Raw genomic sequence first — 26,110 nt, 5'->3', positions numbered from 1 at the left:
AGGATTGTTTTTTTTTTCTTTTCCACCTTGATGGTAGTTTTAAGAAAATGTTTAATTTTTGTCTCATGCATAATTGGCTTCATTTGAGCAATCAGAGACATCTTTGACAACACACGGAAGTCGCTCCTCTTTTCAACAGCAGAGCTACACATTCTCTGGTTATTAGATTACAAGATGGATTGTGTCATAAATTCCTACGAATGCGTAGTTATATTTCTTAAAGATAAAATCTAGACCACAGGCTGACAGTTTTCACCTCTTTTGATTAAAATTTTTGGAATTTAAAAATTTGGAATATTTTTCAGTTTTCACTGGGTTGACATTCCAGGAAAGTCTAGGTACTAATGGATGGAGAGGGTGATGGGCATGGGCTCAGCTGACACCGCTGTGGCCTTTCACTGTTTCTTACATGCTCACTTAACACCTGGTTGATGGGGTCTAGAGTTAGGTTGGGCCCCCCAGCTCCTGGAGTTCTCCATGAATTACGGAAGCCTGGGTTATTCACTGGGGTAGGGTGGGCAGCCTGGACAAAGTTCCTTGTTTCTGGAGCCCCCACCTGTGTAGTGTTGGCTGAGACACTACGTCTGGTCACTGGAGTTTGGATCCCTGGCTGTGTGGCCACCAGGGACTTCTGTCCCCTGATATCTGCTGACCACATGGACACCCCCTGTGGTCCCTGGTTCCTCCTGTCTGGACTGGTCTCTGGTTCCTTCCCTTCCTGTCTTGTGTCCCTGGTACCCACTGATATTGGGGCTTCTGAAAACCCACCTGGGGCCAAGTTCTAGCCTTGTCGTCTTGCTCATGAATTCTCCAGAGTGTGGCTTCTCCTCGCTGCTCTGCTCTGACTGGCACATGGGGTGTCACCCCTCACTTACGGGTTGCAAAGAACCTGTGTGAACTTGCGTGAACCTTTGTGAACCTGTGTGAACTTTTATGAACCTGTTGTGTGAACCTGTGTGAACCCGTGTGAACCTTTATGAACCTGCATGAACCTGTGTGAAGTGCTTCAGAGATACCCATAGGCATTTGTTTTCCTCTGTGGGAAGATTTCAGGCCTGCAGCTGTTAATGTTGAGTTTCCAGGTCCTTTGAGTTCTCTGTCCCTTCTCGTGTCACAGTTGTCCAGCAGTTGCTGGTTTGCCTGGCTCCACTGCATGCCCTGGGTGGGGATGTCCTGTTCATCGTTCGGTCCCAAGCACTGAGCACTGAGCCTTTGTGGCCTCTGTGCTCACTCCAGAGGGGCCAGTCTTCCTAGACCTGCTCAGCTGGTGTGTGTCTGTACATTATGAGTAAGAACCTGGCTGGGCATAGTGGCTCACACCTGTAATCCCAGCACTGTGGGAAGTCGAGGTGGGCAGATCACATGTGTTTGGGTGTTCGAGACCAGCCTGGCCAACATGGTAAAACCCCATATCTACGAAAAATAAAAAAATTAGCCAGGCATGGTGGTGCATGCCTGTAGTCCCAGCTACTCAGGAGGCTGAGGGAGAAGAGTCGCTTGAACCTGGGAGGCGGAGGTTGCAGTGAGCTAAGATTGTGTCACTGCACTCCAGCCTGGGGAACAGGGAGAGACTCTGTCCCCGCCCCGCCAAAAAAAAAAAGGCCAGGTGCAGTGGCTCACACCTCTAATCCCAGAACTTTGGGAGGCCAAGGCAGGCGGATAACGAGGTCAGGAGTACAAGACCAGCCTGGCCAGTATGGTGAAACCCTGTCTCTACTAAAGATACAAAAAATTAGTTGGGTGTGGTGGCGCGTGCCTGTAATCTGAGCTACTCAGGAGGCTGAGGCAGGAGAGAATTGCTTGAACCGGGGAGGCGGAGGTTGCAGTGAGCCAAGGTCACACCAGGGTGACGGGGCAAGACTCCATCTCAAACAAAACAAAACAAAACAAAACACAAAAGTAAGGACCTGATCATTCTGCTTGTGGAGTTTCCAGTTTGCTACTAGAAACTCTTCTCTGAGACATTTCATTATGTGATCTGGCTATGTAAATTTTTGGTACAAAAAGTAAATATCTTAATGCAGTGGTTCTCAATCCTAAGTGAGTATGAGAAAAATCTTGTGAGCTATCAATAAAAATTCTTGGTCAGGTGCTGTGGTTCATGCCTGTAATCCTAGCAGTTTGGGAGGCTGAGACAGGCAGATCGCTTGAGCCCAGGCATTCAAGACCAGCCTGCCAACATGGTGAAACCTTGTCTCTACTAAAAGATACAAAAGTTAGCTGGGCACTTGGTGGCTCGCACCTGTGGTCCCAGCTACTCAAGAGGCTGAGGTGGGAGGATCACCTGAGCCCAGGGAGGTTGAGACTGCAAATGAGCCATGATCGTGCCATTGTACTCCAGCCTGGGCTGCAGAGTCAGATCCTGTCCCCTCCAACCCCCCCGCCCCCCCAAAAAAAGAAAAAAGTCTTGCACAGGCCCCCTCCTGTCCAGGAAAACCAGAATCTCTACTTTAACCAAAATCACTTGTTTGTCACCATGGGCCACTCAGTGACTGGCAGTTTGCTGCCACCAGACCACCTTGCCCTCCCTGCTCCGCCCCGCTTATCACATGGTGGCATTCAGCATGTCTGGGGAATTTTTTTTAGTAGGACTTGCTTCTAACTTATTCAATGTGTTGTCCAACCAGATGTTCTCTTTGTTACTAAGAAAGGACACTTGGTCAGGTGCAGTGGCTCACACCTGTAATCCCAGCACTTTGGGAGGCCAAAGTGGGTGGATTGCTTGAGTCCAGCAGTTCGAGACCAGCCTGGGCAATATGGTGAAACCGCATCTCTACCAAAAAAAAAAATATATATATATGTGTATATATATATACACAAAAATTAGCCGGTCGTGGTGGCGCATGCTTGGGGTGGCCAAGGCAGGAGGATTGCCTGAGCTTGGGAGGTTGAGGTTGCTATGAACCGTGATGGTACCACTGCACTTCAGCCTAGGCAACAGAGTGAGACGCTTTCTCAAAAAAAAAAAGAAGGGACAGAAGGGATGCTTCCCACATCTGAGAAGGTTGATCAACATTTTGATAATCGTATTCTACCTATTTGTATGCTACTTCAATTTCCCCATGCAAATTTAATTTTGAGGCTTTCTTCAGAATGACTTCTGCATGTCTGTGTCAACAGAGTTCAGTTCCTTAAAATGAGAAAAGTGTTCATGGACCTTTAAGTCTACAGTTCTTAGTCTTCGGTTGAAAATGATGTGTCACATTTCTGTCTTTTAACCTTTTTATAATGTAACCTTTTCTATCTTTTTCTAAAAGATAGAAAATTGTAAAAATAATGGAAATTTTATGGAAAAGTGTAGTTAAATAAATTATCCATAGTTTTACATAGCCAGGGTAGTACCTCATGTTTATTCTGATATGTTTGTTTCCAAATTTTTTTTTCTGTGTGTGGCATATGATTATTAAATACAATATCACATCCTACCATGTATTTGTTTATTTAACTGATTGATTTTTTAATGTCTTTTTAGTCCCTTTTTTGCCATCTTAACCATTTTTAGGTATGCAGTTCAGTAGTAAGCATGTTTGCATTGCATATACTTTTGTCTTTCTAACAAACCTAGCATTATCTTATGAACATGTCATTAAGTATTATTCAAAAATTCGGCATCTCAATGGCTGCAGCCTGTAGCCCTGTGATTCCAGCAGTCCTTTGCTCTGGGCTCTGAGGGTATCTCAGCCTTGCGGTGTAGTAGCTACGCAGTGAGCATCCTGGGTCTCGAAGCATCCCACCTGTGCCTGTTTGCAGGACAGCCCCTGCAGCGGAGTTGCTGACTTGCAGGGTGTGGGGGTCCATTTGCTGTGAGCAAGTTATCTTGATGCAGCCCCACCAGTGGGACCGAGCCATCAGCCCCTCCCTGTGAGACGTTTCTCACCTCCTGCCTTCTGCTCTCCCGCCTGTGCTGGCCCTGGGCCTCTGTCACTCTTGTCCCGACGCCACTGCCTCCTTCCTTCTCCTGCCCTCTGTCTTCCAGCATCATGCGGTGCCGTCTGTCTTCCCGGCCTCTCCCTCACACAGCTGTACCGACTTCAGCTGGACTCTGTCTTTTCACCATCCTCTTACCTGAATGTAGAGACCCTGGGCTGGCTGTTTGGGGGAGATTTCCCCCCGAGTCCTTTATTTCCTCCTTTGGTGTCAGGGACATCTTGTCCAAACTGCAGGGAGCACTCCCTCCGCGTGGGGCTGTGTGCGGAAGAGCAGTCAGGAGAGTCCCTGGGAAGCGCGATGAGCGGTGATGACTGGTGACGTCAAGGGCTTCTCCTCGAGGCTCGGGATGGGTGCGGGACTCGGGGTGTTTTCCGCCTGTGGGTGCTCGGGCTCTGCTTGCGTTTCCCACTTGTTTGCTGCCTTCCTGCACGTGGTCCTGTGTTCCAGGGCTGGGCACTGGGGATGTGGCAAGGGAGTCCCATGGTCAGCTGAGAGGAGCTCTGCAGGCACCTAGCAGGCCACCCAGGAGCAGCTGGCACGTGAGGGCGGGCCTGCTCGGGTCACACTCCCTTGGTTCTGGCTCATCGTGGGCTGCTGCCCAAATGAGTTTATTGAAGGATGCTGAACTGGTGGTCTCAGGCATCTCGGAAAAAGGTAAAAAGGTGGGTGCTGCAGTCAGTTGCGTGTGGGTCAGTCACCCCCAAGAGTGCTGGAAGCTGGGAAACGCTTCCCCCAGGCCAGGTGAGGGCCCGTGTCCAGACCATGCATCTTCTGAGCAGCTGTCAGTTGATGTTCCAAGTTATCTGGGATTCTTTGACCTGTATCTGCAAACACAGCCGTGGGCTCTTGGCTCTTTGAGTCCTTGGTTCAGTGGAGTGAGTGTCGGTGTCGTCTCTTAGGACACACTGCTGAGGCCCCTTGGGCTCCACCAGACCAAGCAGGGGATGAGAGTGCTGCTGTTTTGGTTCTATGCATCCCTCCCCCTTTTTGGAGGGTGGTGACGGTGATGGTAGAAAGGAAAATTTTCAATATACGATTTCTTATATATTGGACAAAGTATGTTTAGACTGATCCTCTTACCTGAACATAGAGCTGGGCTACAGAGAGACCCTTCTGGGGAAGGGTCTTGTGCAAAGAAAATAAACAAGGCATCTTCCTCTCTTAATTCTTAAGTCCAGTGTGGCGGTTGAGCAATAGCAGAGACAGGGAAAGGGACCCGGGCCATCTGGGGTTATTCTTGGATTTTCTTGTTCTGTCATGACCAAGGGCAAAAGGAATTGTTTGAAAGGTAGACTGTGTCTGGGTTTACCCCTGAATGTAATCAGGGAATGTCTTTTAAAACAAGAACATTGCAAAGGATATTAGCCTTTCTTGTGATGTTAGCAAGCCTGGACCTCCCGGGGGGTGTGTTTGTGAAGGCAGTTTAATAGGATTGAAAGAGCTTGGGTCTTGGAGACTTTCTAGCTGTAGACTTGGAGCATGCTTGTTCATGCCTGTCTTTGAGCCTCAGTTTCTTGTCAGTATGGTAGGTGACTGAGGATTTGCCTTGAAATGTCCTCTTGAAACAGCATTGACAGATACCAGCATGTGGTGGGTGCTTGGTAAATGGTAGCTACTTGTTTGCTTAATTGTTTGGGGGAAAGCAAAAACGTGAGGCTTCAGAACAGTGCTGGCCAGTGCAGTAACCACTTGTCACATGTGACTAGTTAAATTTAAATTAAATGAATGAAATAAAAGTAAATTTTCAGTTCCTCCATCATGCTTTCTACATTTTCTTTTTTTTTGTTTTGTGGCAGGGTCTCACTCTGTCACTCAGGCTGGAGGGCAGTGGTGTGAATTCTGCTCACTGCAACCTCCACCTCCTGGGCCCAAGCAAGTCTCCCATTTCAGCCTCCTGAGTAGCTGGGACTACAGGTGCACACCACCACGCCTGGATAATTTTTGTATTTTTTGTAGAGATGGGGTTTTGTCATGTTGCCTAGGCTGGTCTCGAACTCCTGGGCTCAAGCAGTCTGCCGGCCTTGGTCTCCCAAAGTGCTGGGATTACAGGTGTGAGCCACTGCGCCTGGCCTGTGCTTTCACATTTTCGTTGCTTGTTGTTAATGGAACATTTTCCATCATTACAGAAAGTTCTATTGGACAGGGCAGTTCTAGGGTGACAGTTGGATAATAGGCAAAGGAAATTATTAAATGGAACTCTGCCATTTGAGCCCCAATTCCATTTGGGCCAGCATTTTCTGATAACTTAATTTGTCTTTCAAGCATGGAAATAATTTAGACTTGACTATGAAAAAACAGCTTTTGCTATTGTTTGCCAGAAGATATTCTGATGTTCCTTTGTTTGTTTGTTTGTGTTCTGTGATTATAGCATTTAAGCCAAAATAATCTCTGTTCTCTTTTTGTCTCCAGTGATGGATGTAACAGATATAATAAATGGAAAAGTAGACGATGAAGATAAGCAGCATTTCATTCCCTTTCAGCCGTAAGTATGGAGCAATTCAAGTACTTAGCCAGATATAATGTGGAAAACATAGGCTTGTAATAATTATCTTGATAATTAAATGGATAAACATAAGTAAGGATTGATTATTTTATAATTATGAAAAACCTCTTTAGTCACTGCTGTAGTACGTGGAATTTTTTGTAGCCATAAGAATCCTGGGTCAAAGTTTGTTGATGGTCCTGAAAGTAGGAGATTTTACTGGTAATCACTGAATTGCCTTATATAGAAGGCACAGAATTACAACTCTGCTCTGAGCCTGAATGTTTCTTTACATAATTGATTTATTCTAGTAGCTATTTGTATTTTCAAAGCACAATGCTTCCAAATTCATCATAGGAGGTTGCTGTTTTTGAAATAGAAAACCAAACAAAATTGTGATGAATTATTTTAAAGCGAGAAATAATGCTTTAAAGCATATAATCACACTGCTGATTTTTGTGTCTGGGTTTTTGCTTAGAGTGGAGCCTATCTGTGTTCGTTTTTAAGCTTTCTCTAGTTCTGACCTGAAGTCTTTAAAGAGGCACGGAAGCTGAGAAAAAGCTCTTGGAGGAGATTCATTAAATTGATTATCTGATTTGTAGGTAGAACCCAGGGAACTGGTGGGAAGAATTGGCGTTTATTTCCCTCGTGTGGAAGCAAGAGTGTACCCAGATGATGGTCGTTGGCCACTTAAGGGCACTCCTATTCCTCACAGAGGAGGAGAGAAAAAGGAATCCAGATGGTTGAGGTTAATTATAAGAGACAGCTTCCTCCTGGGTGTGGGGTTGGGGGGCAATGTTAGGGGAGAGTGCATGGTAGGGGAAGTGGAAGCCACCTGCCATAGTGCTCTGCAGTTTCACTTTTCCCTCATTTTTATTCTTACTCGACTTCAGACTTGAAACACATTTTTAGATTTTAGAAATTTTACTGTTTTCAGCTGTTGGCTGAAGGGTTTAGGAGGAGGGTAGTAATTGGGTGGCTGAAGGAGCCCTGTCCTTGGGGGCCCGGAGAAGTGAGGTTGGCTTCCCTCTGCCCCATGCATCCTTGGTGACGGACCACCGCACTCAACCCCACCCGACTCTTCTGGGTCTTGAGTGCCACTGGCTAAGACAGAAAGAGTATGGCTTTCTTTGCAGGCAGGCGATCTGGTCACGTAGCACCCTAAGGCTTTTTGTACAGCTCAGTAGGAGATTTTGCTATCTTCTTGACATAAGAATAACAGCAAACCCTGTGTTATTGAGCTGGGAGTCAGGGTTAAGTTATATGTATCTCACCATGCACAACTAGAGGCAAAGGTCTCTTTGTGGCTTAAATGCTTTAGGTTTACTCTCCTGTCTAGTGTGGTAACCATTAGCTCCATGTGGCTATTTAAAATACTTAAAATGAGCTGGGCGCAGTGGCTCATGCCTGTAATCCCAGCACTTTGGGAGGCTGAGGCAGGAGTATCACCTGAGGTCAGGAGTTCAAGACCAGCCTGGCCAACATGGCAAAACCCCATAACTACTAAAAATACAAAAATTAGCCGGGCGTGGCGGCAGGTGCCTATAATCCCAGCTACTTGGGAGGCTGAGGCAGGAGAATTACTTGAACCAGGGAGGCAGAGGTTGCAATGAGCCCAGATCACGCCATTGCACTCCAGCCTGGGCGACAGAGGGAGATTTTATCTCAATAATAATAATAATTAGAATGAGTTAGCATTAAACATTTCGTTCTTCAGTCACATTGGTCCTGTTTCAAGTGTTCAGCAGCAGGGGAGGTCAGTGGCACCATCCTGGGCAGCACATACGCAGCACATCTCCAGCACTGCAGAAAGCTCTGCTGGATAATGTTGTTTTGTAGTCCCACCCAGTGAGGAGAGTTTATAAAGAGAACACAGTGCTGCAGAAACTGAAAGTTTCCTTAGCAAACAAGGGGAACGGTATCGTGGAACATGGGCAGATATTGAGGTCATAAATAAAATACACCTTTGTAAAATTATAATATTAAATTGCCTCATTCTCTCATGAGAAATAATGCAGCCCCCTGCTGTTTTGAATGCTGTATTATATATTAGACCTCAGAGGTTCTTGATGCCCAGATGTACCACTAAAGTTGAAATTACCTGTTGCCTGCTAGTGTCCTCTGTGAAAAGTCAGAAACAAAAACAAAAACAAACCCAGCTTGAGGGATTGTTTGTAAAGTTAGGGAGGTTATTAGTTTTAGATTCACTGATTTTCACAGAACATGTTATGAGTTGTTTGAGATTGCCTGTGCTTTGCTGCCATCTTTTTCTATCTTGTAGTGGAATGTCCACTTGAAAAATATATTATTCCATGTGTAACTCTTATGTAATTTGTGACTCCATGCTCCATTAAAGGAAGACTAATAGACAGATGAATATTTGAAGTGTTAGAAACAAAAGAACAGCATGATTTTTAATAGCAAAATAAGCAATGAAACCAGTTCTTTGGGAAATGTCATGCTAATGAAACCGTTTTTTGCTCCATTAAAACTGATTTATTATCTCACAGGGTTGGTTTTAGAGAAGGAAGCACATTGCACATCTCCCTCCCTCCCTGTCTTTTTTAACTTGGTGAAGTAAATGACAACAGTCTTCGGTTCCCTCGAGTCATGTGGCTCAAGTGATGGATAGCACTGTCCTTGTTCCCAGGATTGATTTTAAACATTATGGCCATGCTGTCTATTTTCTTGCTCATTTCATAGCACACTTCTCTGTGCTACATGGTATTTCTGTTTGGGCATATGCTACCCGTTTGTAGCCAGTCTCTCGTACAGCACAGCGTCTGTCACAGGCTCCTGGTTCGCGGGCCCTGAAAACATGGGTGGTCTGCGTTCATAACGGCGCCACACATGGGAATAGGTAGTGGTGTTCTCCAAACACGGTGCCATTCTTCTCACATGTGGTCATTTTAGGGCCTGTTGTGTACGTAGTCCAAGAGCGTAGAGTAGAAAGCCTTTACAAGCAGTTAGGTTCCAGGGACTTTTTTTTTTTTTTTTTAATCTCGATTTTGCTTTTCCCTTTAGATCAACCTGCCCCTTGACCTATGCTATGTTCAGAATTATTGAAATTGGAGGAATGGCCATAAACATTCTTTGGGATTAAATGCCTTTCAACCATGTGGCTTTCAGACAAGCTCCTTTTTTTAAACACAAGTGTCTGATGGAGACGCAGTGGAGGCCTGGTGCACGTTTATTCCTGGGGAGAGGGTTGCCCTCATTTGCTCTGTTCCCTCTCGTGGTTCAGCATTTTCCTGATCAATGCTTTTCCCTGTTTCTCTTGTCACCTCTCCCATCCTTTGTTGTGCGTTGACTCATGATGCCTCCCTCTCGCACTCGGTGACGATGATCTCTTATGTTCCCTTGTTACCGTGACCCATGGGTCTCTGTGCCCCTTTGTCTCCTGTGGTCTTGGTCGTCCCGTGCCCTCCAGGCTCGCGTTGGACGACGCCATTCGACACAAGCCGCTGAACATGTCATCCCGTTTTTCACCCAGGGTGGCAGGGGAGAATGACTTCCTTCAGACTGTTATAAACAAAGTCATCGCCGCCAAAGAAGTCAACCACAAGGGGCAGGGTACGTATTTTCCTATTTTGTTTCTATCAGTGTGTATTTGCATGTGTTGGGACAGTGCTGTCTGGATTGGTTTTAGTTTGATGTTGATCATGATGGTGGTGATGATGATGGGGATGACAGTGATCGTGGTGGAGAATGTGTGTGACATGTGACATGTACAGTGTATGACGGTTTTCTTGCCCATCACCTTTGTGAATATTGCTGAGAGCCCACTCCTGGATGGAGAGGGGGGTCAGATTAGATGTTTAGAGGAACATGCAGGTGGTAGGCGTAGCTCCCTCTGCCCATGTTGTGTGCTAATCACTGCCTGCTCTGGGTCTCCCCTGCTGGTCTCCCTAAGAAAGTGATTTCATTTGTGCAGACTTGCTCCCCTGAGTTCTGTCATTTAAGTGATTTCTCCGCCCCTACACTCCGTCTCACACTCACCGGTTTTAATCCTGCACTGACATGTTTCCAAGCAGCTGACCTGCTGCTGGCAGAAGGAATGAATCAATCACCTCGGGTGGTGACAGTTGGCACTTGGCTGGCCAGGAGGGCTGCCAGGAAACAACTGTGACTGAGGCCCCGCCTCCAGCCCAAGGGGAAGTCACCTTCAGAACTTGACCGTCTCACTCCCTGATCCATGCAGACTGCCCGTAAATGCGGTAGAGCTTAGGTGAACAGACCTGCTTCATCGTCCAGCTACCTTATGTCACTAGACTTTTAAAAAACAATTATCTTGATTCATTTCCCACTGTTCTAAAGGAGAATGTGAATTGAGCCTGAAGGATGTTCTAGAGAATGAGCCTTCCTAGGGCTCTGCAGGGACCTCCAGCTTTCTTCTGGTGTGAACTACCCCCCTCTCTGGCAAACAGTAGCAGGACAAAAACCCCAACCCAGAACGTTAATGGGATGCGGCCTCTGCAGACAGAGCAATTTTCAGCTGACCCAGGACCCATCTTCTCCTAAATTAACAGCCCTCCCAATTTACACTTTAATTGAAAACCACAGGGAGGTCCAATTAGGGCTGTTTAGATTGGATTCACTCTCAGGCTGGGAGTGCCAGTGCAAAGGTTGCCAGCCGATCCTTCAGTGCTTCGAGCTGGGACTGCCCTCGGATCTCGTTTCTTTTGCAGTCATCAGAGTTTTGATAAACTTTTATTAGAGTCATTCAGGGAAAGTGGAGTTTGGTGTCGGGCCAGCAGGAAATCACTGGGAAAGAGGACCAGGAACCTGCCTCTGCCAGGCTCACTGGCATGTGGCCAAGATCTTTGAAGCCGGAGAACCCTGGGCTTGTGCCCGGGGGTCCAGTTCCTTGCACTTCTGGGAGGAGTGGGCATTTTCAAGTCACAGGAAAACCGAGGGAGAAGAACAGTGATAGTTTTGTCAAGGGGATCACAGGTGACTTCCTGAATCAGAATGGCCTTAGGCAACATGACTAGTGCTTGTTTTCCTTGAACCTGAATTTTCTCCAGGGCACAATGGTGGGTGGAATTCAGGTCAGAGGTGAGCGATGTGGCCAGCCAGGGCAGCCGCACAGATCGGCCCCCGGGACTGCAGGGCGCCGCCCACCGGAGCTCATTTTATCACCAGCAGCCCAGGCTTAGCCTGATCCTTGCTTGTGTGTCAAGTGACTGTTAGCGGTCCCAGGAGTGGAAGGGACATGGAGGAGATATTCATCTTCAGAGAGAACCAGCGGTTCTCTCTTTTTTCATGCCTCTGTCCACATGCGCCTCCTGTCTCTTGAGCTCACCACTCGGCCTTGGCCAGTTTTTGGTTTATGCCAACATGTTTCCTCTTCACAATAGACAAAATCCTGAATATTTATTCCAAATTATTCTGATCTCTGAACCCAGAGGTGTGGGACATTTTATGTGGACAGTGAATTCATGAAGACTCCAGACATCTGGTTCTGTCGTTTGAGATAGAATGTATGCTAATCCTCTTTGTTTTTAGTTACTCTGGTTAAGCAAATGCCAACCCCAAATGCACTTTTTTCTCCTGTGAGAAAAGCATTTAAAACACAGGGTAATCAGGAACATTTAATTTCCGTTTTTAAAGTGTGTGGTAATAAATTTAATTGTGTCACTAATGCATTAGTTTATGTATTAAGGTGTTTGAGCAGGCTGGTGTTTCTGAGAAAGGTGTTTGAAACGCAGGATTTCTAATATTAAGTGTTAGGTGTTCCATCCTCATGTCTTAACCTTTGACCTCTGTAAATAATGACCTCACCACATCCTGCAATCCTTCAAAGAGCATCTTTCTTTAAGATTTATTTTGTGGACATTCATTCTCCAGGGAGGCTTTTGGACTCAAACTCCTGAGATTTGAGATACTCTTAGCTGCATCCTGGTGTCCCAGGGAAGACCAGCTCCCTGTCAGCCACGGTACCCATTCCTCAGGCTCTTCCATCAGGGTCTGGGCTTTGGTTTGCTCTCCCGGAGGCTGGGGCCGGGGGTTAGGGTGAGGAAGTGCCTGGCCCTTTGCACATCTGTCTGCTTACCTATTCTGCAGGTCTGGAGCTGCTGTTAGCTCAGGGTGCTTTCGTGTGAATTAGAAAAAGAGGCCTCATCAACCGGGTGAGTAGGGAGATGAAGCCAGTGCCAGGGCCTGTGGCTTGGTGAGCGAGTAGAAGCAGGGTTTAGCTCCCACTTGCCTTTTGTGGTAACTTGTCTAGTGAAACGCACATTCTGGGCAGTGGTACATGTGCTCCTGTCTGGGTGCCATCCCCGATACCTCTTTGGGGACCGCTTTCTATTGGTGGTTCTTCCTTCCTTCAAACTCTCCCTCCCATGATCTGGAATTTCGTATCTTAAAAAGAAAGGAAAAAGAAAAAAATATATTTTTAAAAAAAAGGAAAGAAAAGAAACACCAAGAAGCAGTGCTACCCTGAGTAATACATCTGTCTCTGCATATGTGGCCTCTCCCTCTGGTCTTCATCTCCCATTCGTCTTCGCCCTTCTGCCTCCCAGCATCGGCCCTCTCCCTGAGCGCCCCCGCCCTCCCTGCCCCTGTCTCCCAGCAGGAGCCCTGTGGCTGCATGGGCACCATCCCGTCCCAGTTTCCCGTTTCCCCTGTTATCTCTGACGTCTCCGTCCCCTTGTGAGCTCTCAAAATGAGCCCTTCTCCTGCCTCTCTTCGGGACTCTTCTTTCCTTCCCCACTCTGGGTGCTTGCCCTTCGGGTCTTCCTGTTCCAAGGAATGGTACCCCCGGGACTTGCTAGTGGTTGTGCCTGCAAGGGGCACCATCTCTGTAAGCTGCGCCTCCTCCTATCTCAACTCCCCGTGGTTCTGCTGATTTGACCTTCACGCTGGTCCCCTTTCCCACCCTCCATAATGGCGTTCACGCCCTGCCAGCCAGCTAGGATCATGCGGTGGCCTCCCTGCTGCGATTCCATCCCCACTGTGCTCTGTACTCCTGCCTGCCCGTTCCCTGTAGCCACAGGGTGTCAGGTCAGAGCCTGACTCTTGTTCCTGATCCCCGCTCTGGGTGCCCCTATCCTTCAGATAGACCACGGTGCCTGCTACCGCAGCCTCCCCACTGGCTTACCACAGCATCTGGGGGTTCCACCTCCCCTGGGTGAGGACAGGTCTGCAGTTCCCTCGCTTCCTGCAGGTCTCAGCCCCAAAGTACCTTACTCTGTGACCCTTGAGACTGGTCCCAGGATGCCTTGCAGTGTACTCAGGACTTCTCCCATGAGAACTTCGCAGTTGCGTGTTTCTCTAAGAAACTGTGGAGTTAGCGTTTGACTGTTGGCAGTGGAAGCTAAACCCCTGGCAGGGGAGATCGTGAGGGTCTGCCCTATGTCTGCAGTAGGTGCAGTGCCCAGTATTTGCCTGGCACATAGTAGGTGCTCAGTAGCTACTTTTGAATAAATTAGAGGGACTCACTAGATAGCAAGAGGAAAGGGGGTTTCACCAGCTGGCAAAGAACAAAACATCATCCGTGACTTTTGACTTCTCAGCGCCAAGTAATGGAAATCTATGCAAAGGAGAATGCCGTTTCCAGGATAGCGGATACAGGAGTGGGCAGCCAGAGGACAGGGCATGAGGTGTGGGATTGAATCAAGCAGAGCTGCTCCCGTCAGGGACAGCCTGAGGTGCCGGCACCGCTGTCAGTTACCTCCCAGGGCTGCTCAGAAGGCAGGCTGCTGGAGGACAGGCCTGTGACTGTCTCAGTTCCTTCCACCCAGGGCAGGGAGCTGAGCTGAGGGTGATGGAGGGCGGGTTCTGCTCTGGAGGCATCTGAAGAGGGGACAGCTGCACACACACACACAAACACAGACACACACACACACACACACACAGACAGATACAGACACCCCCCCACACACAGATATAAACACCACAAACACAGACACACGCACACACACACAGATACAGACAACACAAACACACACACAGATACACTACACATACACACACACACAGAGACACCATAAACACACACACAGATACACCATAAACACACACAGATACACCACAAACACACACACAGATACAGACACCACACAAACACACAGATACAGACACCACAAACACAGATACACCACAAACACACACACACACACACACACACACACACACACACACACACACACAGATACACCACAGATACAGACACCACAAACACATAGATACAGACACCACAACACACAGATACACAGATACAGACACCACAAACACACACACACAGATACATAGATACACCACAAACACATACACACACACACAGACACCACAAACACACACAGATACACCACAAACACATACACACACACAGATACAGACACCATAAACACACACAGATACACCACAAACACATACACAAATACACACACCATAAAAACAGACACACACACAGATACAGACACCACAAACACACAGATACACCACACACACACACACAGACACCATACACACAGACACACACACACAGATACAGACACCACACACACACACACAGACACACCACAGACAGATACAGACACCCCCCCACACAGATATACATATAGACACACACACAGACACAGATACACACATGGATATAGACACAGACACGCACACAGACATACATACACTCACACACAGATACAGATATACACATAAACACAGACACAGACATACATACAGATACAGACAGACATACAGAAACACAGACAGACACAGATTTAGCCACACACATACAGATACACAGAGACACACACACAAACACACAGACACACACGGGCACAGACACGTGGACACACAGACACACATGCACAGATATAGATACACAGACACACAGAGTCACACAGATACACAGAGACTCACACAGACACAGACACACACACGGACACACGCACAGCCACAGGCATGCGTGCCTACCCATGCTAGTAGCATAAGTGAGGACAGAGGCTTTGATGTTCTGAGGGGCAGATGAAGCCCTATCGAGCTGAGTGGGGGGAAGCAAGCAGGCAGCCCCCACTGAGGCCTCAGGGACAGAGCACCCCCATGTGCTGGCTTATAGTGCCAGCCCCTTCCCATGGGGGGACAAGATGCCGTCGCAGAAGACAGCTCAGGCCAAGCCCCTGCCTGCCCCTGCATTTGACTTGTTGGAAGTGTCTGGCTTGTTTCCTCGTACTGTCACCTCCTATTTGATTGCTACTCAGTATTTATACAAACCACAGTTCTTTGTCAGCCTTGCAGGGAGGAAGAGCCCGCATATATCCCGCACACACGCCCTTACGCATAGACCCCACCGGGTTTACTGCCCTCTCCCCAGGATACCCCTGGCATCTAGGTTTAGAGGCTTTGAAAGTCTTCATTTCTCTCCTGGAGAAAAGAGCCGAGAGCGGCTGGAGCTTTGTTTTCTTTGCTGTGGCACTGTGGTACAGAGGGCCTGCGCTCCACAGGCTGCCCCTGTCCTGGCTGGGGACGGCTGTCCTGCTGGTGGCCCTGCAGCCTAGTGCTCCACTGCTCACCCAGGTTGTGTGATGCTGCTTAGCTACTTGAAACTTTGATGGGTTCTCGAAGCTATGAATTCACCTCCAGAATCCTCCCCTGCCTTTGTCTTTCCTGGGAGACTAGAAAATGACAGAGTTCTCAGCCCCCTCCCAGAAAAAGGTGGCCTGCTGATTTATCTTAAATGTCTACCCACTCGAAAGAGACATTGGTCCTTGGCATTCCTCAGCAGCACAGTGGGTGCACAGTGGCTGCTGATGTGCGTTCAGCTGTCTGTGAGTCACCCTAGGGCAGGGCTGGCATCCCAGCTCGTTGGATGCATGGAGTCCCTACAACAAGCACCTTTTGCCTTGCCCCTCTCTTTCTCATATACCCACCTTTTCTCTCGAGATGTTGAATTGTGAATTAAAAGTCTCTCACTCATTGAAATTGGTTTCGTGAAAACTTCTAAAAATGCATAGGATAAAATGTGACTTAACAGCATCCGTTGTTTTTTCAGGTTTGTGGGTAACATTGAAATTACTTCCTGGAGATATCCATCAGATCCGAAAAGAGTTTCCGCATTTAGTGGACAGGACCACAGCTGTGGCTCGAAAAACAGGGTTTCCGGAGATAATCATGCCTGGTAAGAACTGGCTCGTTCAGGGCTTCTCAGCATGGCATGAGGGTAGCCAGCCACGGAGAATGACCTGTGGGCAGCATCATGTATGAGCTCTGGCAAGGAGAGGGCTCAGCTCCTGTTAGGTGACCCTGTAAGCCCCAGCATGGTTATGGATCATGGGGCTGTGACCGGAGTGGTAGAATATGCTTCCTGGCCCCCTGTACCCCTGGATGGATCAGCTCTCCCCAACTGCAAGGGTTGTGTGAGGGGGGTGTGGGCACCCAGTGAATGTCTGGGTAGACATCAGGTCGAAAGAAGCAAAGAGGTCAGAAAGGGAGCTGCCCAATGTGAAGCCCACCTTAGGGCAAGTGGCAGGGTTGGGTGGTCGCTGAATGGAAATGCCTGTGCCTGCACCCGCTCAGGTAGTGTACGTTATACTGGCATTGCTCCATGAATTCTAAGTCGTGAAATCTAAACTGACCAATAACAGGATTTCCGTGTTAACTCATATTTACATAATACTTTTCAGTTTCCAAATAACGTTCATAATAATCTGATTTGATCATCAAGAGATCTTTGGAAGCATGTTAATTTGTATCCTTTATATCCGTGTGATACTTTTTGGTTTGCAAGTCATGCTTATGTGGCTTGGCCGGGTGTAGTGGCTCATGCCTGTAATCCTGGCACTTTGGGAGTTTGAGGTGGGGGGATCACTTGAGCTCAGGAGTTTGGGACCAGCCTGGGGAACATGGCGAAACCCCGTCTTGACAAAAAAATAAAAAAGTTAGCTGGGTGTGGTGGTGTATGCCTGTCATTCCAGCTACTTTGGGGGGCTCAGGTGGGAGAATCACTTGAACCTGGGAGGCAGAGGTTGCTGTGAGCACAGATCATGCCACTGCACTCTAGCCTGGGCGACAGATTGAGACCTTGTCTCAAAACAAAACCAAGTTGAACCACGTGAGGTTCTTGGAAGCCCACAAATTGGTGTTGGGTTAATTCCTATCCAAATTAAGCTGTAAACTAAAGTCGCTCAGCTAATGAGCCGTGGAAACAGGGACAAACTACCCCATATTCAATGCGGCCTCCTTTTATAGGCCTGTGCTGTATAGCCAGGAGAGTGGTGGCTATTCAGGGTGCATGCTGTAGGAGTTATTGCTTTGCTTACTTTAGTGCAACTTCAAGACATGTTCTTTCTACTCCTTTTGTCTTTCAGGGCTGGTGTGGGTCGTTGAATAGTCAGTCTGGTAAATCCGAATGAAAGACATCAAAATTGCTTAGGCTAAATAATAGCTAGGCTTACCTGTACAGGAAGAAAAGCATGACGTTTAGTCAATTCTGAAGCTATTACTTGTGTGTGTCCAGTCTATATGCAGGAAATTAATTTAGGTTTATTAATGAGAGTGGACTAATTTGTATACTTATTATTTGTATTTGCATTTGAGATGCAGATTTATAAATTAGGATGAAGCAATTGGCAATATGCATGTATCTTGGTGTCCTTAGGATGTCCTCATGTTCAAAGGGAAACTCAGAAGCTTCCAGTTCATGCCAATAGTGTTTCCTTTATGATGGATAGACTTAAAAACTAAGTCTAGGCCCGGTGTGATGGTGAGCACCAGGTAGTACCTGGTAGTATCAGGTACTAGGGAGGCTGAGATGGGAGGATCCCTGGAGCACAGGAGGTCAATGCCGCAGTGAGCCATGATCACAACCACTGCACTCCAGCTTGAGTGACAGAGAGAGACCCTGTCTCAAAAAAAAAAAGTAAGTCTAAACTTGTAGATCATCTCATGATAGATTCATAGGGAAATGATACAGTTGACCATTGTTCTGGCAGGTTCCATGTGCTAAGTCCTCGGGTATGTATCTCATAGGAAGGGATTCTAGCTTGGGTGGGTCATCTGTGTTCTCTGTTGGCCGAGTAATGACTGACCAGGCTGTGGGCACTAGAGAGAGAGAGAGTGTGGGCGGTTATCAGTCTGTCTCCCTGCCTTTAGCCTGCAGAACCTGTGTGTCACCTGGTTTTGTTGCCGTTTGCGGGGATGCGCATCTTCTTTGGACAGCGCAGAGCCTGTCCTGTCACCCAGCGTCCTGCTCTGCTACTTTCTCGTGGCTCGCTGGACTCCTGGAGTCCTGAAGGATCCAGGCAGGCGATGCCAAGTTTTTCTTTGAGCTGGGAAGGTAGCAGGAGTCCACTATGTCTCCTTCTAGTTCCTTCTTCCCCAGAATGTTCTGTAACCTGGGGAGGCATTTGATGAGGGTCTATGGTGAATGCCCATCTATGGGGTTTGCCTACTGTAAATGAGGTCTTACTTCTGTGCTGGCCCTGGAGTAACGCACTCGAGGTGTACTTGGGAGTGAGGCTGTGGGAGTTTCTCCCTGTCACCCGGGCTGGAGTGCAGTAGCATGATCTCAGCTCACTGCAACCTCTGCCTCCCGGTTTCAAGCAGTTCTCCTGCCTGAGCCTCCAGAGTAGCTGGGATTACAGGCACGCACTACCATGCCTGGCCAGTTTTTTTATTTTAGTAGAGACGGGGCTTCACTGTGTTGCCCAGGCTGGTCTCAAACTCCTGAGCTCAGGCGATTCACCCGCCTCAGCCTCCCAAAGTGCTGGGATTCCAGGCGTGAGCCGCTGCGCCCGGCCCTGAAGTTCTTTTTCAATGATGGTGTTTGTGCCTTGATAGAATTTTTAGGCTGAGAGATCGTGTAGTTTATGGCTTCCTTATCAATGAGGCTGTTCAGTGGTGCTGGCCTTGGAGGCTAAGTGACTTGTCCAAGGTCACACAGCGAATAAGCAGCAAGTCTTGGTTGGGCGGCCTTGCGCCTACCCCTCGTCCTATGCTCCACGGTTCTTAATTTCTCTTGTGGTCAGTGTCAGTGGGCGGCAGCCGCGCCTCCTTCCACACGGCTACTGTGGCTTGGTAGCAACCCACTGGGATTATTATGATAATGACTTTTAAATGGAAGCTTAATTTAATAGTTGGATACATTAAAAGCCAAAATAGAGCAGTTTAAAAGAAAAAAAAAAAGCAAAAACAAGAAAGCAAGGAGCAAAGAGAGTTACTTTCCTTAAGGGGTCCTTGGTCTTCAGCCAGAATGGCATTTGCCGCTCTTGACGGAACCCCTCTTTGGCTCCTTGGGAGAGCGGGTGGTCAGGGCGTGGGAGGTGGCCAGGCAGGCAGCAGAGGAGCAGTGGCTGGGAACGAGGCTTCTTCTAAATCATGTTGCTAATGAAGCTTGTGAAGTTCTCCCAGTCGGGCCATTACCAGGGGCTTCCTATGTTCTCAGTAGGAAGAAGAGTCTTGAGCTCATTTCTTGCGGTTTTTCTTCCCCCTACAATTAAAAGCCCATCTCACTTTAAAATAGGCAGGTCTGTTTTGTTCTTCTCTCTGTGGTCCGCATTCAGGATCCTGATAGCTGCCTGCCAGAAGGGAAGAGCCTGCAGAAAGTTTCTCCCTAGACGCATTTTTCCTCCCTGATCCTAGGCTGGTGATCCTCATTCTTTTTTCCTTTTTTTTTTTGAGACGGAATTTTGCTCTGTTGCCGAGGCTGGAGTGCAGTGGCAGGATCTCTGTTCGCAGCAACTTCCGCCTCCCGAGTAGCTGGGATTACAGGCCTGCACCACCACGCCCTGTAGCTAATTTTTATATTTTTAGTAGAGATGAGGGTTCACCATGTTGGCCAGGCTGGTCTTGAACTCCTGACCTCAAGTGATCTACCTGCCTCGGCATCCCAAAGTGCAGGGATCACAGGCGTGAGCCACCTCCCCTGGCTGGTCCTCATTCTTAATCAGCTTTTAGTTAAACTCTTGGAGTCATGCTTTTAAGAAGAATGCATAGGAGGCAACCTTGCCAGTTATCTGGGAGTGCCAGTGGATACTGTGATATTCCTTGGCTACTGAGGACTCAGACAGCCGTAGCCAGCCGTCCAACAGGGGACAATGGTGTGGGCTACCATGGGCCGTGGATGCCATTAGCAGTATTGGAGCCCCTCTGGTTGTCAGTTGCCCCAAGAAGGGTAGAGTGTCCTTTGCCCAGATGAGAACCAAGCAGATCATTAGAAACTGGGATTTTTCCTCTTTCTAGAAAATTTTATCATGGTGAAAATTGCTCTTGTCATGTATTTAAATGGTAAGACTGTTTTGTAGAAAATATTTCATAATCATCTAATATGTATTTGTAATAATCTATGAGGATAGGTAGACAGTCTTGCAAAATTCACAATTACGCTATTAATAATGGATTGTTTTTTAAATGTATGATTTCTCCCCCCTCAGGTGATGTTCGAAATGATATCTACGTAACATTAGTTCAAGGAGATTTTGATAAAGGAAGCAAAACAACAGCGAAGAACGTGGAGGTCACGGTGTCTGTGTATGATGAGGATGGGAAACGATTAGAGGTATTTATTGTGGCGAGCGCTCATCTGTAGTGTTTCAGTTTTACTTGCCAAGTGCTCACCTTGGTTCTGCTACAGCATAGATAGCGTCACAGGTGGGGCTTTGGAATCCCGTTTCTTGGGATTGGCGTTGGTTCTTGCTTCCCTTTCTCCAGCTTGCCATGCAGGGCCTGGGGTCCTCTAGTCCTGGCAGCTGGCCTATCTCAGGAGGTCCCTGTGGTCTTTTTTTTTTTTGAGATGGAGTCTTGCTGCGTTGCCCAGGCTGGAGCGCTATAGGTGTGTGCCACCATGCCTGGCTAATTTTTATATTTTTTAGTAGAGATGGGGTTTCACCACATTGACCTCAAATGATCCGCCCGCCTTGGCCTACCAAGGTGCTGGGATTACAGGCATGAGCCACCGTGCCCGAACAGGTCCCTGTGGTCTTGACCACCTTTGCCTAACCTTATCATGGAGTCTCATTTGCTGTCATAAGCCCAAGGCCTAAAGGTCTAGCAGTCACACTAGAAGTACAGATACCATTGTTAACGATTTGAGAGATGAAGAAACGAAGGCCCTAAGAAATCAATTAAATTGCTCAGGGTTAGAGAGCTAGTGAGGGGTGGAACTGAACACCTACTCATGACAGCCGGAGCTCTGACCTCATGCTCCACCTACCGATGGTCATGAAGATCTGCTTCCGTGGCCATAGCAGCCTGCAGGGTCCACCTGGGAGGTACTCAGAAGCTATTGCCTCCTCTGATGCCCAGAGGTCAAACCAGAGCTGCTGTCCCTGTGAGGTGCCTCTTTGCACCAGGGCTGGAGGACTGGGCTTTTCTGGGCCCACGGAGTTGTGCCTAAGGCTCAGTGTCACCAAGAGAAGCATGATGTCTTTCTCTCTGGGTGAACCCCATCCAGCATCACTGCCTGCCTCGTCTCCCTGGAAACATAGGTGCTGCCCTTGCCACTGGTCTTTCTGGTTGGAGTGAAGCAAACGGTGTTCATGGCTGGAGGAAGGGGAGGGGAGGGTTCCCACCTTTTAGTCTACAGTCCCTCACCCTAGACCTAGGGATGGATCAGGCAACTTCCTGCAGATCCTAATGTTAAAGTTATTAGGATTGAGGGTCTGGGGGACTAGAGGTCAGTGTCATCCCCATGTGTCATAACCATCAAGATCTTCAATGTGTGAGAACAGGGGTTGGAGCTGGCCGCTGGCTTCAGGTGGATCTGTGCTTCCCTTGCTGGGAACACGTTCATTTGTGGTGGGGTGTGTTGGTGTTCTTGGAGCGTACCTGTCCCCCCCGCATATATAGTGGGAGATGTATATGGTGTCAAGCTCTATGAGGTCTTATGTGAGCTCTTTATGTCTTCTTTTAAAGCATGTGATTTTCCCGGGTGCTGGTGATGAAGCGATTTCAGAGTACAAATCTGTGATTTACTACCAAGTAAAGCAGCCACGCTGGTTTGAGACTGTTAAGGTATTATTTACATGGTCATTTTATCACATGGTGCTGATTATGAAATGCTCATTTGTAACCCAAGGAAACATCCTAACATCCTCCTCAGCCCAGGAGCTGCTCTAGGCAGGCAGAGTGTCTCCCAGCAAAGTCATTCAAGGTTGCTAAGGAACCACACTGGCACTTCTTAGAATACATTTACTCTCATCTCCTTTCGGACGTAAAAATAGGACTTTCATGGAGACAAATGACAGAGTCTTTTTAAGATAGCTATTGTCTTTCTCTTCCCAGTACTGTTTTATGTGTGGCATGCTGTCTTTACACCAAACAAAAAAACCGAGCTGCCAGCCTGTGGAGGTCATTGCTGGGGAGTCGGATCCTGTTCTGTAGCTCTGACGTGGTGCATTTTCATAATGCAGCGTGCTCACATCTCCATGATGGAGTAAACACTGTTCCACCACCGAGAGCTTGAATATTTGAAAACCAGGCCAGGGGTTGGCTCTGGAATACAGATGTTTGATGTGAGAATTAGGGACAATTTTTGCTTAGAGGCAGCGTGTATTAGGTCTTTTTTCTTTGAGTGTAATGTGACAACAGGAAAGCTTTCTTGGCGCAGCTGTGGCCAGGTCACCACAGCTGTGGAAGGAGTGTAGACCCTTCCACGTTGGGGCTAAGAAGAAAAACAGCAACTTTTATTTTTTGAGATGGAGTCTCACTCTGTCACCCAGACTGGAGTGCAGTGGTGCCGTCTCGGCTCACTGCAACCTCCACTTCCTGGGTTCAAGCGATTCTCTTGCCTCAGCTTCCTGAGTAGCTGGGATTACAGGCATGTACCATGATGCCTGGCTAATTTTTTTGGTATTTTTAGTAGAGATGGGGTTTTATCATGTTGGCCAGGCTGGTCTCGAACTCCTGACCTCAAGTGATCCACCCTCCTTGGCCTCCCAGACTGCTGGGATTACAGGCGTGAGCCACCATGCCCAGCCCAAAAACAGCAATGTTTAAAAGTAGAATCTTGGCCGGATGTGGTGGTTCACGCCTATAATCCCAGCACTTTGGGAGGCCGAGGTGGGCAGATCATCTGAGGTCAGGAGTTCGAGGCCAGCCTAACATGGAAAAACCTTCTCTACTAAATATACAAAATTAGTTGTGTGTGGTGGTGCATGCCTGTAATCCCAGCTACTCGAGAGGCTGAGGCAGGAGAATCGCTTGAATGCAGGAGGCGGAGGTTGCTGTGAGCCAAGATCGAGCCATTGCACTCCAGCCTGGACAACAAGAGCGAAACTCTGTATCAAAAAAAAAAAAAAAAAAAAAAAAGAAGAAGAAAGAAATAAGAATCTTAATAGTAATGGTCAGAGCATTCAGAAAAAAAATCTAGCTGTGTCACGGAGTCAGTTGGCTTGGCAGCTGTTACGATACAAATTTTGCAGAGGCATTTTGTCTTTGGAAAAATCATATAGAGGACTGGATGTACAGTATTTTTGCCACCGCAGTATAGAAATATTTACAGTCGTACCTGATAGCTCCAGTTGAATAAAACTGTTACGCTGGATGATACTGATTAACAGTGCTTTAACTTCTGTTTCAATTCTTGAAGGTGGCCATTCCCATTGAGGACGTTAACCGCAGTCACCTTCGGTTTACCTTCCGCCACAGGTCATCACAGGACTGTGAGTAGTCAAGCACTTTCTTCCCCCAAGTATTTTTAAGGGAGACTGGGGGAAAGCGCGAGAGGCCACTCTCAGTTGTTCTGGAACTTGCTATCGTAACACAATAAGGCTCATTTCCCACCGGAACCTATTCCTTGGAAACATTCTTCTCTCTTTTTCCTTGAGCACATCTCAGGAGATCTTGATTTCCTTCTCCAGTTCCTCCTACCCAGTGTTGCTGGTCCCCGTCTTTCTTTTGCTTTCCAGTCTTCCATGTTGACTCGTCATCCATCCGTGCCATCCATCGGAAAAGTTACCGAGCTGTAACAAATACCTCTCAAACGTGGGCTCTTAAGGCCTCCTGTCTAGGAACTGGAAATCTTGAGCCCTTTCTGTCTTCCTTGGTGGCCCTTGCTGTCTGGAGCTCAGGGATGGCTTTTCTCATAGACACTTCTGTGATGCTGACCATGATGCCAAGACTTCAGGAGGAAAGAACTGCTATTTCAATCACTCTCCTTCAAAAAGAATGTATTATTGATAACTGAAGTTTGTTCCATCACATTTTGTTAAATTAATTGTCAACGAAAGCTGTAGCCCTGTGCTAGTCAGTAAGATATCACAGAAGGAAAACATGATTCCTGTCTTTCAGGGTGTGTGTTTCTTTGGCATTGGGAACTGAGACATATTAATATTTGGAACAATAAGTGACAAAGAGATTTGGCTACAGGCTTGTGTGCTGCAGGCAGTTAAAGGAAAAGAGTGGTGTGGAGGGCAGACCACCCTTTTGTCACTGATGACCCTGTGGGGGTTGCACCGTGCAGTGGGCAGTTTCAGGTTCTGTGTGCTCTGGATGGAGCTTAAGCGTGAGCCTCTTCTGTATCTTCATTTGAGGGTAAGAATACCTTTCTGGCTGGCGCTGTGGCTCACACCTGTAATCCCAGCACTTTGGGAGGCCAAGGTGGAAGATTGCTTGAGCCCTGGAGTTTGAGACCAGCTTGGGCAACACAGTGAGACCCCATCTTTACTGAAAATCAAAACAATTATCCTGGTGTGACGGTGTGTACCTGTAGGAGGCTGAGGCAGGAGGATTGCTTGAACCTGGGAGGCGGAGGTTGCAGTGAGCTGTGATTGCACCACTGCACTTCAGCCTGGGGAACAGAGTGAGACCCTGTCTCAAAAACAAAAAACAAAACAAAAAGTACATAAACCTTCCTCCTAGGGTATTCTTGAAGGTCAGGCAAGGTGGAGGCTGGCCACCTTCTGGCACGGTGCCTGGTATGGATAGGGGCTCCATTGTAGTTGCTGCTGCTGGGATAATGTGTTCATTCACCTGATTATTTCTGGAGCCTGGCCTGCCCTGGGCCCTCCATGTGGGGTGGGTGTGCCTGGACAGGGGGGCTGCAGGAGAGCAGCCTGGAGAGCAAATGCACGAGCATGGTCATGATGTTATGGTGTGTAGACCACCTTGTGGGACCATTGAGAAGCTTGGGCCTGCTGTTGTTCAGGGGAGTTGGAGAGGCCTGGTGTGTGAGGTCTGCAGAGCTGGGGTGCCAGCCCACGACTGTCAATGGCAGATGTGTGTGGTGAGGCCTGGCCTGGGATGTGGCTGACTGGAGGGGTTTCAAGCAGCATGGGGTGCCTGGTGGTGGGTGGTGCATGGCGGGGGAGTGCGGGGGGTGGGTGGCGGCTGGCAGCTGCCGAAAGCATCATTGCACTCCTGTCCTGTCCCAACAGTGCACGCAGGTCAGGGGTTCAGTTACAGGGGCATCCAGGTTTATGTCTAACGGGAGAAGCAGGGTCAGGAAGGCCGCCAGCTTGGAAGGCAGTTCCCTGCCATCTCATCCTTACCCCAGGACCAGATCCAGGCTACCAGACCCCAGACCAAGTCAGATCTGCTAATGGTACACAACATCCTTGGTGGCCGAAGCTGTAGGATAATAACAACTATTAACAGATGTTGGCCATCGTTCACTATGCTCTTACCATGTGCCTGACACAAGAAGTTTATTGTGTTATTTGGATTCGTCCTCGCAAGATTCCCATGTGGTATCAGTATTATTACTTCCCACATTACAGATGAGGAAACTGGGGCTTGGAAACCCCAGGTCAGGGGCTGAAA

The 26,110-nt window shown here is 47.9% G+C and overlaps 1 protein-coding gene across 2 annotated transcripts in view; it reads left to right on the top strand.

Moving 5' to 3' along the window:
• Positions 1-26,110, top strand: part of DOCK1 (dedicator of cytokinesis 1) — a 544,856-nt gene that overhangs the window by 97,024 nt on the left and 421,722 nt on the right. Inside the window, exons 11-16 of one of the 2 annotated variants that reach the window (XM_012505804.2) lie at positions 6,340-6,412; positions 9,843-9,985; positions 16,407-16,532; positions 20,785-20,909; positions 22,265-22,363; positions 23,940-24,012. In XM_012505804.2, coding sequence (XP_012361258.1) covers positions 6,340-6,412; positions 9,843-9,985; positions 16,407-16,532; positions 20,785-20,909; positions 22,265-22,363; positions 23,940-24,012 — 639 coding nt within the window. The remainder of the gene's footprint in view (positions 1-6,339; positions 6,413-9,842; positions 9,986-16,406; positions 16,533-20,784; positions 20,910-22,264; positions 22,364-23,939; positions 24,013-26,110) is intronic. The other variant, XM_003280960.2, reaches the window with a different exon arrangement.

This window comes from Nomascus leucogenys, chromosome 3 (genome assembly GCF_006542625.1).
Source record: "Nomascus leucogenys isolate Asia chromosome 3, Asia_NLE_v1, whole genome shotgun sequence".
Taxonomy (NCBI): Eukaryota; Metazoa; Chordata; class Mammalia; order Primates; family Hylobatidae; genus Nomascus; species Nomascus leucogenys.
This window is presented reverse-complemented; position numbering and strand designations above follow the sequence as displayed.